Source organism: Octopus bimaculoides, chromosome 19, assembly GCF_046866305.1.
Source record: "Octopus bimaculoides isolate indiv1 chromosome 19, ASM4686630v1, whole genome shotgun sequence".
NCBI lineage: Eukaryota > Metazoa > Mollusca > Cephalopoda > Octopoda > Octopodidae > Octopus > Octopus bimaculoides.
Genome location: NC_142946.1, coordinates 33,095,000 through 33,108,910, shown reverse-complemented (window position 1 = coordinate 33,108,910; position 13,911 = coordinate 33,095,000). Strand labels below are relative to the sequence as shown.

The window sequence follows — 13,911 nt, the reverse complement described above, 5'->3', positions numbered from 1 at the left end:
CTGGGGACTATGTGTGTCGTAGTGATAATAAAAAGACCCAAAGGAGGTCTGCAACGAAATAATTTTACTCAACACTTTGCAAGTGAATCAGTGGAGGCAAAGATGCGTCTCATTTGCTTGACAATTTATGCACCACATTGCAGAAATCACAATGTAAGTATATCTGAAAGGGTAGTCTTACACTGTTGTACCGTTGAATTACAAATAATGCTCATCTGTTATGTTCGGGTTAAAATTTCATCAACATCAAAAATATATGAATTTTCATGGGAGTTATACATAGAATATAATTTCCAAATTTCATAAAGATCCGTTCAGTACTTTTGACGTAGTTTTGGATAAGAAAACAAATGACTAATGTGTGTGTTTGTGTGCATGTGTTTGTGTGTGATGGGTGTATATATGTATAGATATCTGTATGCATGTATATATATGTATATATGTGTACATATTACATGTACATCTATATATATATATATACATCTACACATGTGTATACATATACATGTATGCATATAGATCTATATCTATATATCTATATATATATCTATGCATATACGTGTACATATACATGTATATGTATACATATACATCTCTTTCTCTCTCTTTCTCTCTCTCTGAAAGTATCTGTCATTACAGTATCGAAATGTGATTGTTTCAGTTAGTAGAATAGTTTCATTTTTAAAGTGAAAGTATTTGACATGAGTGTTTTTGTTTCACTTTTGACACGTAATACTTAAATAGTGGAGGAGATATTATGTTGCCGTGGGCTCGAACTCCGCAAGAAGTTAATAATTTTTTTTGACTAAAACACAACTGGAACCCTAAGTAAGGCATCTGTAAAATTTGAATGAAATTGGTTGCGTAGTTCTCGAGTTTTAGGGATTCACACAGACAGACAGACAGACAGACACACATTCTCATTTTTATATATATAGATACAGAAAACGGCCCTATGCCCCTTATGGAGTAATGTGGACTAAGCATAACCATGTGGTTTGAGATTTGGTCTCACTGTGTGGTACTATAGCCTCAGATAGATTAATGTCTTATGATTAGAACTGGTAGATGGAAACTGTGGAGAAGCCTATGATGTGTGTGTCATTACATGTGCTCTCATTAGCACCATCTGATTGAAAAACATCTTTGTTTACAATTTATCGTAAACAAAACATCACATAGTCACCTTTAGATGCATGAGAATCAGTGGAATATACCAAACTTAGGAAAAAGATAAAGGTTGGTGACAGGGGAGCAGCCATATAAGTTGCATCTAACTCCACTCTAACAAGGAAAAATGAACATAAAGCTGAACAAACACTATATTTATATTTATATACACACACACACATATATCATAATCATCATCATTTAACGTCTGTTTTCCATACTGGCATGGGTTAGACAGTTTGACCGGAGCTGGGAAGCTTGAGAGTTGCACTAGGCTCTAAGTTGTTTGTTTTGGCTTGGTTCCTATGGCTGGATGCCCTTCCTAACACCAACAACTCTACAGAGTGTACTGGGTGTCTTTTACATGTTGCCGTCATGGGCCATGACTATGATTTCACTTAGCTTTGACATATCTTCTGAAGCACAGCAAAACACTAGAAGTTTTGGTCACTTGTCATCACCTCCATTTTTTTTATATGTATATATATATATATATATATATATATATATATATATACATATAAATGTTGCCAATGACTTGATAATTGATTATCAGTATTTACCATTGATTTATACCAGCTGACAGAACATGGTCTGCAGTTTCTTAATTTATATATTTAATTCAATAAATGTTTAAGTGGTATAACATTTTTTTCTCCAGATCACAAACCTCATCTGTAGAGATAAAGATATTTAAAAAATTACTTTTATATCTACACTATATTTGCTTCAGTTCAAACCCTTATTAAATGATAGAAATATTAAACATTCTCTCATCTCAACAGCTGAGCCTCTTGATAAATCTCATTTCCAAAGCCATTTCATCATAAAAAATTTGTAGGACCAAACCGACTGAGGTCATGTCGAGTAAAGAAACAAAAGGAAAGAGGCACAATACTAGGGTTGCAGTAGGGTGAGTTTGATCAATACCTTAAAGCTCACAGCAATTGGTATGAAAAAAATTTAATTCATCTTTTGTGCAAATGTTTTAAGAATTTAAGCAAGGACAATGATGATACTTTATAAAAATATTTTTTAAATATCAATCGAATTGAGAAGATTTTGATTGTTGAAGATATTGATCTATTTGTAGTGATTCCATTATATGGTTTGTTGTGACAGCAAGTGAGAGGAAGTACAGATGATGCAAAATAGCAAGGAATAGTTCAATAAACCTACCATTTCTCAGCCCTACATTACAAGAAACAGATTTACAACTAACTACAACAGTAGCAGCAGCAACATAACATGAAGAAAAGTTAATGTTGCTACTTCTACTAAATAGAGTTTGTGAGAGAGAGAGAGAGTGATTTGTAGGTTCATCGATTAGGTTATCATAGCTAGATAAGGAGATCAATACCAAATCAATATACAAGAAACTTGCTCAAATAACAGTTAATTGAAACGGAGGTGTGACAATGGGGTGGTTAACATGTTAGATTTTTGGGTGTAAAAGTCATAGTTTTGACCTCCCTCAAACAGCTGGGGAGTCATTATTTTGTCTGTTTGGTAGAGGTATTGGTGCCAGCTCAACTATAAATAACATTTCTATTTTATGTTAGATGGGGTTTGTACTTGAAAGGATACAACTAGCTAACAGTAATTATATTTGCCTAAATATAATGTGTGACTATTTCAGGTTTAGCAAAGCTACACTATCTGCAGCATACAAACAAATCTAAAAGATAGTGGAAGGTATCCATGGAGAGATTGATGAAGGGAGAGTTGTTAAGAAGTAGTCAGGTTAGATGTGAAGATATAAACATATGAGACATTAAATAGAGATGTGTCATGCGATGAAACATTACAAATCTATCCAATGCATACCTACAGTGGAAAAACAAAGAATGAAAAAAAAAAAAAAATTATAACAGGTTATCACATTTGTCACCATATTGATCACAAGTAAATGACTTGTTTAAAATGGAATCACAAACATATCATAGGTGTATCTCCTAGCTGCACAGAGATGGTCTGAGTACTAAAAAAAATTGCCAAGATGAAACTTAGAGACATGACCAGAAATATGTGGAGAAGTGATAGCTGATGATATCAATCCTAGTATTTGACTGGCATTTCATTCTATTGAAAAGTGAGAATAAAGTAGCACCTGATAAGATTTTAACACAGAATCTAACTGAATATTGTAATCCATTGTGTTACAGATTCATCTGTCATTCCACTAGTTTTAACCTTTTTGATACCAACACACCTGAGTCTGTTCTTGGATCTATGCTACAAACTTGAAGTTTTTAAGTGATCTCATTTGAAGCTACCTTTTAAAATTTCATTTTAATTTGTACCCCAAACACCAGTGTAATAATGACAAAGATATTTTACTAAATTCTTATTATTTCCAAATCAATTGAAACAAAGCGATGTATTTTGATAGAAATATAGTAATAAAAGGGCTGATGATGATGATGAACATTAATAGTGGCCAAATGAATAAGAGGATATAGTGGTGTGGAGTTAGCTGAAAGACAGTAAAAAATTATAGGAGTGTGTGGTTAGCAAAACGACAACAGGAAATTCTTTATTGGTGCAGTAGAGCATTTGCTGCCTCAGATTTTTCTAGTTTCAGTCCAACCAAACTATGCTTACCATTTTGTCTCTGAAGAGTTGATAATTAACAGTTAATTGACTAATTATCAGTAACTGATTATATTTCCCTTCATGTTAACTACAAATAACTTAATGTTTGCATTCAAATCCTGATAGGATGGGCTCTGTTGTTTATTTATTGTCAAAGGTTGGCCAAACAGTCCTGAGGCTAATGAAAGAAGTTTTACATGGTAACTTGATCTAATAGAAAAAACAGATAAAATCTCCCTGACAGCATAACCTACAATCTTAAAAAGGAAGGGCATGTTGGACAATGTAGTCTTGCTTATGTAAAGCAATGAAATGATCATGATTGGAACATATTTGATCAATCAGAGCTGACCAGGTGCTAAACAACAATATCACCTCAATCAACTATAACTTTCCATTAAAAACATCCACAGCCTGGCTGTGTGCTGAGAAGTTCACTATACAGTAATATACAAGGATTGAGTCAACTGACTATACCTACCCCTGCACTTCTCTCTCACAAAACTGAAGCATTAAACAAAGTTATTTATTACTAAAAGCAGGTTGACCCAGCGTTGTCTAGCTTCATAAATAACAATCAAATGACACCAGTCATTAAACTACTTCAGACTTCTTCCACCTTGACGCTGATTGTCTTCATTACCAAATTATGTGTGGTTGTTTAGCCCTAGGTCAGTCCTGATTGAACAGAGCTATGATCAAAGTTATTCTAGCTTTGATCATTGCAACATGTCTCTTCTTCTCAGATGAAATACATTTAAAACTACCATCGTCCAATACATTCTTCCTACTTTAAGACAATAGAATGGGATTTGAAAGAAACTCGACTTATTTCTAGCACAGAGTATAGAAGTAAAGAAAAAGACCCTCCTTTGGTCACAAATGACCATGCCGATTGCCCCCAAAAAGTTCTCCTCCAAGGCACAAGTCCGGGAAAGGTTGTTTATGGGAGGCCAGCAGTTACCTATGCATACCAGTCTCCCCTCTCCATGCCACCAATGTTATCCAAGAGAAAAGCAATGACTTAGCGTCAGTGACATGCCATTATAACACATATCAGAGGGTTTCTAGGCTGCAAATGAAGAATGATTGTGTGTCAAAAATGACTGAAGAATGAAGACAGAAACGATACGTGTGAGAGTAGGAGGAGTACTGTAATATAAGGAGTATAACAAGCAACGTGTTGTTAACATAGATTTATAGGAACATGAATCAATTGACTGTACTCGAGAAGACCCACCCACTACAACAGAACTGAGATTCTAAAACCAAAGTACCACTTAAAAAGCATTGGTGTGGGTGCTGGTGTCATGCAAAATGCAATGATAATGGTGCCACGTAAAAAACACCTAGTACACTCTGTAAAGTAGTTGGCATTAGGAAAGGCATCCATTTATAGAAACCAAACCAAAACAGACTATGGAACCTGGTGTTGCCAGTTCCTGTCAAGCCATCCAACCCATGCCAGCATTGAAAATGGATTTTAAATATTGATGATGACTCACTTGATGTACTTGTGATTCAGCTCATGATAAAAATTTAGAATTACTCGAAAGTACTACAGATAAGTGCCCAAATATAATGAAGCAATGAACCTGAAAGTCAGTGGTTCCTATATCAGAAGTATTGTTTTGTGTCATAGGCCCAGATGTTTAACAGCTAGGTTGACTTCACTGAGTTCACCTAGCTGTAACTTGGTACCACAGCTATAAGTAGGTGGTGTAGTTCACCGGACTGTATGTATATAGCTGAAGTGCTATGTGGAAGATTGGGAAGTAGCTCATTATTTTGCAGTTCCAAGATTTACTTTCTTCCATAGGAGAAAGCTTTCCGTGCTGTCTAATCTCACATCCACTTAACAGTACAGAAACCAGTGACAAAACATTTATGCTATGGATAACAAGAGACATGTGAACTGTATTAAAATAAGCATAGGAAACTTACCGAATGTATTTGGTCACCTCGTCGAAGCTCTCCACTGAGATCGGCAGGTCCCCCTGCCAAAATGAATGAAACAAAAATCCCTTCTCCATCTTCACCACCAACAATATTAAATCCTAGACCAGTCGAGCCTTTGTTTAGAACTATTCTTCTTGGTTCTCTGAAATTATAAGAAGAAAGAATGGAGAAATTAGTAAAACAGCAGCAACAACAACAATAATAATGATTTCAGATCCAGACACAAAGAAGGGGTAGTTAATACCACTATGTGACTGGTAGTGTAATTTATTGGCCTTGGCAGGATGAAAAGCAAAGTTGGGCTAAGCAAGAGAATATAAAGAGCCACAACAAATATCACAAAGTATTTCTTTTTATGCTCAAATGATTTTGCCAGTTTGCCACTCAATAATGATGATGGCGATAATAGTTTCAAATTCTAGGATGAGACCAGCAATATTTGGGGAAGGGATAAGTCAATTACATCAACCCCAGCGCTCAACTTGTATTTATTTTATCAACTCTGAAAAGATGAAAGGCAAAACCATCTTCAAAGGAATTTGAACTCAGAATGTAAAAACCCAGAAGAAATACAGCTAGGCATTTTGCTCAACATTCCTAATGATTCTGCTAACTTGCCACCTTCATAATAATAATAATAATAATAATAATAATAATTATTATTATTATTATTATTATTATTATTATAAGAAGAAGAATAACAATAACAATAATAATAATAATTTCTACTAAAGGTGCAAAACCTGAAATTTCAGGGGAGGGGACCAGTCGATTACATCCACTCTAGTGTTTCACTGGTACTCAATTTACCGACCCCGAAAGGATGAAAATCAAAGCTGACCTCAGTGGAATTTGAACTCAGAACATAAAGATGGACAAAATGCTACTAAGCATTTTGCCTGGCGTATTAATAATAATAACAAATAAATAAATAATGGCTTCAAATTTTGGCACAAGGCCAGTAATTTCAAGGGAAGAGGGTCAGTTGATTTTGTTTCACCCCAGTAATTGGTTGGTACTTAATTTTTTCATCCCTGAAATGAAGAAAAGCAATTCTGACCATGGCACAAACATATTCACAAAGGGACAAGAAGCAACCACTTAAGTATGATCAGAGTACCCCATGACTCTGCCCACCTCTAGCTTCAATTAGCTTCTATATTGAACCCTTTAAAATTGCTCAAGAGAATCTTTGATCAAAGTCAAATCATGAGGTCTCCAACATCCTGCAGGCAATTCTCCTTTAGCTCTTATTAGGTAGTTTGTGTGGTTTTCATCAACCATCTATAATTATTTAGCTGTGAAATTTATTCTCGCCTTGTGGGTGGAGATCTCTTCGACAAGGAATTTCCAGTAACCTATGTACTTTCAATTTACAATCTCTTTTTGAGTCCTTCTTTTCTTTTCCTTGCTACCTCTCCTTGATCCTCCCATATTACTTCATGTATCATTTTCTCTCCACCATCACAAGAGGATGTGCTGAAGGAAGACCATGCTGTCATTTCAATCCCTTCCCTCATCAGTAAGTGTCATGACTATTAATAAAGCTGCAATTGGTGGTGGTGTGGTATAAACAGTAGTCATAATCATTTGCTGCTGTTTACTGCCACCCTCATTTCTTTTATACACTTTCCTCTACCTCAGCATGTGGTCCTGGTGTGGTTCAAGCAACCACAAACACCCACAGTAACTGGACCGTCTGCCCTCCACCACCATTCTGATTGACTTCCTCTGTGCTCTCGTAATAAGGGATAACTCTTGGACAGCCTTGTAGTTTAGTAGGTAGGGATCATTTGGATTTGGATGAGCATGAAAACTCCTACTTGTTTGATCATCTCTGTGCGCCTGACCTGCCAATACTGTGCTACAAATCAACAAGCCAAAGATCTACGTCAACACCATTGTCTTCTGTCCATGTATTGCAGCACTATCTGATGGCTAGGTATATAGTGTACAGCCATATCTGCCTTCATGCTTCATTGTCAGTCTTAGATAAGCACATACTTCTATATACCCTGGCCATATTGAGGGACCATACATTCTTCCACATATTGGCCAGGTTCCCTCAAACTACCCTTTCAAGGACAAATAAAAATATTCCCATTTTTGTAAAACAGAGAAATGTCTCTTTCTACTTTGCTCTTTCTTGGCTAAATTCTTTGAACAAGAAGCTCTCTTTTCATTTTGCATGTAGTTATTCCATGTCACAATACAAGCAAAAGATCAGTTGTTATTGTCATTTATCATTGTCTTTGTAACTGTGCCTGTCAGTTTTTGAAAATCCGTTTATGTGGTCACAAGACATTTTGAGAAGGAGGATGTATTCACAGTTATCTCTATTGTGGCTAACACCTTCTCTAACTACTACACAGATAGACATATTGAATCACTAAACAAAGCAAAATAGATCTTTTTCAAAAACATATGTACACAATAAAATAGTTAAGGATGAATCTTTTTTTTCTCATGTAATTGGGTGGCCATTTAAATATTCTGAAGCCCTTTGTAGGTGGAAAAAAAAAAAAAAAAAATCAAGTAATTCAGGAAGAAATACTCCATGCACCAAACAACAACAACACTTTCTACACTGGAACAAACACGTAAATTTAAAAGTGAAGGGCCTACTTGATTGAAGTGACACCCAGCATTTTACAGTGTGAAGAGGCATAACTAAATAATACAATACAACTCTTCTACCAATCCAACACCATCAATATCAATAACCAGCTTCTACACCAATTACTTGATTTGTTAGAAGCAGTAACGAAATTCTCAAATCATAACCTACTGCAGGCATGGACAATGTTTTTCTACCGGCAGGTCATGAGATATTGCTCATTGTAAATCATTCAACATCATGATATAATTTAACCAGCATTGTAAGCAGTTACAAAGTACATCATAGATTATTCTAAGTGTATCCATAAAAACATTTTGAAATCCATAATTAGTTTAATAAAACAATAAAATAAAATGAGTTGTTTATTTTTAAAAGCATGACATACATTTTTATATTTATCAAGGTATTAAACTGATGCGGGATCATTACGACAACATGGTAAAAAACATTAGTGTTGGTTCACCTTATTTCTATGTCTTCTTACAAATGGCAAAGAAGCTAATGAGGGAGTTTCAATGTGGTCACTCAACCTACTAGAAATAGTAGCAGCAACATCCTCAAATTACATTATTGTTTTTAAAAGAATAAAGATATATATGAGAATATAGCTATCAATACACCAAGTTTGAATGAAAGACAAGTACACCAGGACTGGAATGGTCTGGCCACTTGTCTGCTGGACCAGCAGTGAGTTGCAGCCAAATGACCTCTACAACACAGTACCATTAACCAATGTTGAACACACAGTTGTACCAGTGTATATATTTTCTTTTGTGAGGTATAAAGAGAAATCATCTCCTTTTAGTAATGTATAGTGCAACCTATTCATTGAATTATAATATAAACAGCAGAGTGTCCCATAGGCATGTAATCAAGAGGTGTAATAAGGGTGCAAGAGGCAGCCATTTGAATTGTAGTTAAAATTCATCTGCTAGGTTAACATACAGTTTCTGGACACCTAATTTCATTCACAGCTTGGGTTGACCTGATGCAATGGTAGAAGATATTTGTCCAGTGTGCTCTGCAGTGGAGGGAAACACAAAACCTCGTTATGGCAGAGTTGTTAGAAGATTGGATTGATTAGTTTGTGATAATTGCTCATTTTCTGTATTCAGAGTTTAAATTCTACCGTGGTCATTTTGCCTTTCCTTGTTTTGGGAATAAGTGAAGTGCTAGTCCACTACTAGAGTCAAGTCTTTCCTTTCTTACACTCTTTCTGAAGGAAATTAGCTATGGTCAAACCTGGATAAAGATGGGTTCCATCAAGTCTAAAAATGCCAAAATGCCATATGCCACAATGGACCTTTATGACTCTAGCAAAGAGCTGAGTGTCCAAGGGTTAATATTTCTAAGAAGAGCTTGCAAAACCTCTGAACAGCCCCTGCAGTCTCTGCATGGGGTAAAGCATCTCTGATGTTTATTTCACCTACACATACACACGAGAGAGAGAGAGAGAGAGAGAGAGAGAGAGAGAGAAAGAGAGAGAGAGAGAGAGAGAGATGCTCACAGTAAGCCTTAAATGCAGTTGTTGTGTTTATGTAACAAAGAAACTTAAGGAATTCAGGAGGAGAGTGACAAGAGTTTTAACATTGATGTTTTTACTAATGACATCAACTGTTGATGATCACAAATAGGTGGCAACACCAGTCACAGTTAATCTTAAGGTGCTAGTTGATATTGTAGTGACATAAAAATAAAGTGTGCAAGTCTGGTAGTTTAGGAGATTACTTTCAACTTTATGGTCTTCCTACAATTCATGTTTGATGAATTGACTTCACTGATATCTCTCAATTGCAGTGTGTTTATATTCTAGCAAAGAAAGAAAAAAAAAATCTATTTTCATCTTTCTACAGACTTAAATATAGAAGTCATGGTAAGGAGATATCAGATATTACCAGGATTATAGCAATAACTGATATATATATATGGTGTGTGTATATATATATATATATAAAATGAAATGTTATCGCTAAGCAGTGTTTAGGCATAAGCAAAAACTAGGTTAGTTGAAATAGGTTTGTGACATATTTCAACTGCTAACAGGTAAATACAGTACAGTTACCATGGTGAAAATATCTCTCTTATGGCAAAGGTTTGTTTAGTGTCACCATCTTATGGCAAAGGTTTGTTCAGTTTCGCCATCTATCAGGAATCCCAGACATTGATGGTTTGAGTTTATTGACTTTTATCAATAGCACTAACATTTTGTTATTTCCCTCAAATGGGCAATCTACTAGTGTAAATCAGTCAACGTGTTTACTGAATTTTACATAAAGCTGTTGCTTTATAAGTTTGTTCAGAGTTGCCTCTCTTAGGTACATCCCATGACAAGAGTCAATGAACTCGATACATTGATGTCTGGGATTCCTGATAGATGGCAACACTAAACAAACGGGGTATTTTCACTGCAGTGTATTTGCCTTTTAGCATTTGAAATACGTCACAAACATATTTTGACTAACCTAAATTTTGCATATATATATGAAGGAAGAGATATTGCCACATGTTCACCAAGTATGTACTTGCCTGTGTATATATAAGTGTACACGTGTGTGTGTGTGTGTGTGTGCACCTTTGTATATTTTTTGTATGCATACTTGGTTGTGTGTGGTCTGAAGACCCTGTGCCCCAACAAGCAAGACTGACTTGATCAAAATGAAATATACATACACACAAACACAGACAGTCATATGCACATATTTACAAACTAATATATATATGTACACACACACATACTTTTATAAATGGAAACATATATATAAATGGTTCATATATATTCTATTATCTGCCACTCAAGACTGATATGTCACAAACATATTTTAACTTACCTAATTTTTGCTTATGCCTAAACACTGCTTAGTGATAACATTTCATTATATATATATATATATATATATATATATATATACATACACACACCATATATATATATCAGTTATTGCCATAATCCTGGTAATATCTGATATCTCCTTACCATGACTTCTATATTTAAGTCTGTAGAAAGATGAAAACAGATTTTTTTTTCTTTCTTTGCTAGAATATAAACGCACTGCAATTGAGAGATGTCAGTGAAGTCAATCCATCAATATGAATTGTAGGAAGACCATAAAGTTGAAAGTAATCTCCTAAACTACCAGACTTGCACATTTTATTTTTATGTCACTACAATATCAACTAGCACCTTAAGATTAACTGTGACTGGTGTTGCCACCTATTTGTGATCATCAACAGTTGATGTCATTAGTAAAGACAATGTTAAAACTCTTGTCACTCTTGGCATTTTTAGACTTGATAGAACCCATCTTTATCCAGGTTTGACCATAGCTAATTTCCTTCAGAAAGAATGGAAGAAAGAAAAGACTTGACTCTAGTAGTGGACTAGTACTTCAACCAACCCAGGAACCACAAAGCTGAAAATGAACTCGTTAAGCACATGACTATGCCTGCAAACTCACACACGCATGTGTACACACATATTGGAAAATGCTGAGAGAACGTAGCCAAGGAATGCTTTGACATAATGGTTGAATAAAGTTTGCAAAACATGATACCTGAAGTAATATCAAATACTTAAAATTAAGTGGCAATGGTAAGTATCAATGTGCTTGTGTATTTATTAACGCTAGTGTAAACACAATCATTTAGAATATTGAAATATTTATAATCTATGGTGCAAGAGCTGTGGGTAGAAAGTTTCAATGATGTTTACAGTCAAAATAGAACAAGGTTAGTGGCTGAATTTTTATAGCTGCCACCCTCTCTCATCTCAGTTGGTGCTGTGTTATGGCTCAACAGGTTGAACCATATTCTAAACTAGAATATAAATAACCACCATTCTTTTGATGATATCTTTACTTCAGTTCATGTTATAAATACACACACACGTTAACAAATGTAAACTATGAGTGCACAAGCAGACTGACAGAGAAGAATGATTTTGCATGTAGCAGATGAAATAGAGTAGCAGTTCCACTCACTGTTGGAATAAATCCTTTCAAATCTTCAGAAGTTGACAGCTTTCACTATCTTGGGGACCTATCAAGCAGTGGAATCAAATGATCCAAAAGCAAAACAGCCAGCATAGGTAGAAAACATCCAAGGGGTTTATAACCTCAGATTGGCATAAGGGTACTCTTTCTTTGAAAGAATGAGCAAATTGTATGATATTTATGTACAAAGTACAATGTTACATAGTAGTAAAACACAAACACTGACTGTAGAAGATATGTGAAGGCTGGAAAGAAATCAAATAAACAATCTGCTGGTTGTGATATGTTGTCAAATGACAGATGAGCTGTGAAACTGAGTGGATACAACAGGAATCAGATGAAGTGTGTACAAGAAAGGCTACATTTTGTCCTCCACACCAGTATCAGTAGCACAAGAATCAACAAGTAGTCCACACTACAAGTTATACACAACAAAGTATCTCTTCTGATGTGTGTGCAAGGTGATGCAGACCTTGACAATCCATGATGTAAAATGATGACACACACAAATACATTCACATATACACATGCAATAGATGCACACACACAGATACACATATTGCTGGGCTCAATGTTTTAATAAAGCATAATACACATAGATGCGTACACACACACACAGATCTTACATCTGTTTTATTAATGAGCACTCCAGTTGCTTCATTAACTAAATTACCTACTTAATGAATTATTGTGTAAGTATTGTCTGAGTATTCCACAGACATATATACCCTAAATGTAATTCTTAAGCAGAATTAGTGCAGTAAGGTTGGACCTTTGAAATACAAGCACAATCCATATGAGGGTTTCTACGGTTTCATACTACTTAACTTCACTGGTAACCTTTGGGGTCAATCCATGGTCAAAGTAACAGATATTTGAACAAGATGTGATGCAGTGGGCACAGGATCTGGAACCAGACCACATGATTGCAAAGCAAGCCGAATAACAACTCAACCATACCAGTGTCCAAGACACATGTATATGTACACCTCTCACTCTCGAGTAATCATACATATATTGTGTAAGCAGGTGATATACTCCTGTGTTTTAAAACTGTAAAGGTTATATTAACCAAAGAATTATTCAATTGTGAAACTTGAAATAATCAAATTTACATCACATGATGGAGCGGTGGGGTATTGAATGTTTTTATTTAGTGTGGCAGTGGTGTGAGTGTCCCATTTTTAATATTTTTGTTTATTAAGCAGTTTTAAAATAATTTATAGAGTATGGAGTAACAGAGATACTTCAGACACTCATGAAATAACAGAATGTCACTTTTTTATAAATAATTTAGATGAATGTTATAAAATAACAAGCAATTGCATTTTATAAATAAGGTAAATGAATGCTACAAAGCAGAAAATATTTTCCTTAATTTCCTTCTAATTTCCACAGATAACGATGGCAACATCGGAACATAGACATTAGACAGCAAGTGATGATGAATAATGTTTGGTAGCAGACAAGGGAAGGACTGAAGATTTTAGAGAAGACATAAATAAATGTAACTAAAAAAATAAAATGCAGTATCAGTAGCACTTGAGAAAGGAGGAGGAGGAGGAGGTGGTTACAATT

At 35.1% G+C, this 13,911-nt stretch overlaps 1 protein-coding gene across 1 annotated transcript in view; it reads right to left on the bottom strand.

Moving 5' to 3' along the window:
• LOC106876507 (disks large homolog 1) overlaps positions 1 to 13,911 on the bottom strand; it is a 750,485-nt gene that overhangs the window by 92,558 nt on the left and 644,016 nt on the right. Inside the window, exon 12 of the mRNA XM_089366712.1 lies at positions 5,710 to 5,866. Coding sequence (XP_089222838.1) covers positions 5,710 to 5,866 — 157 coding nt within the window. The remainder of the gene's footprint in view (positions 1 to 5,709; positions 5,867 to 13,911) is intronic.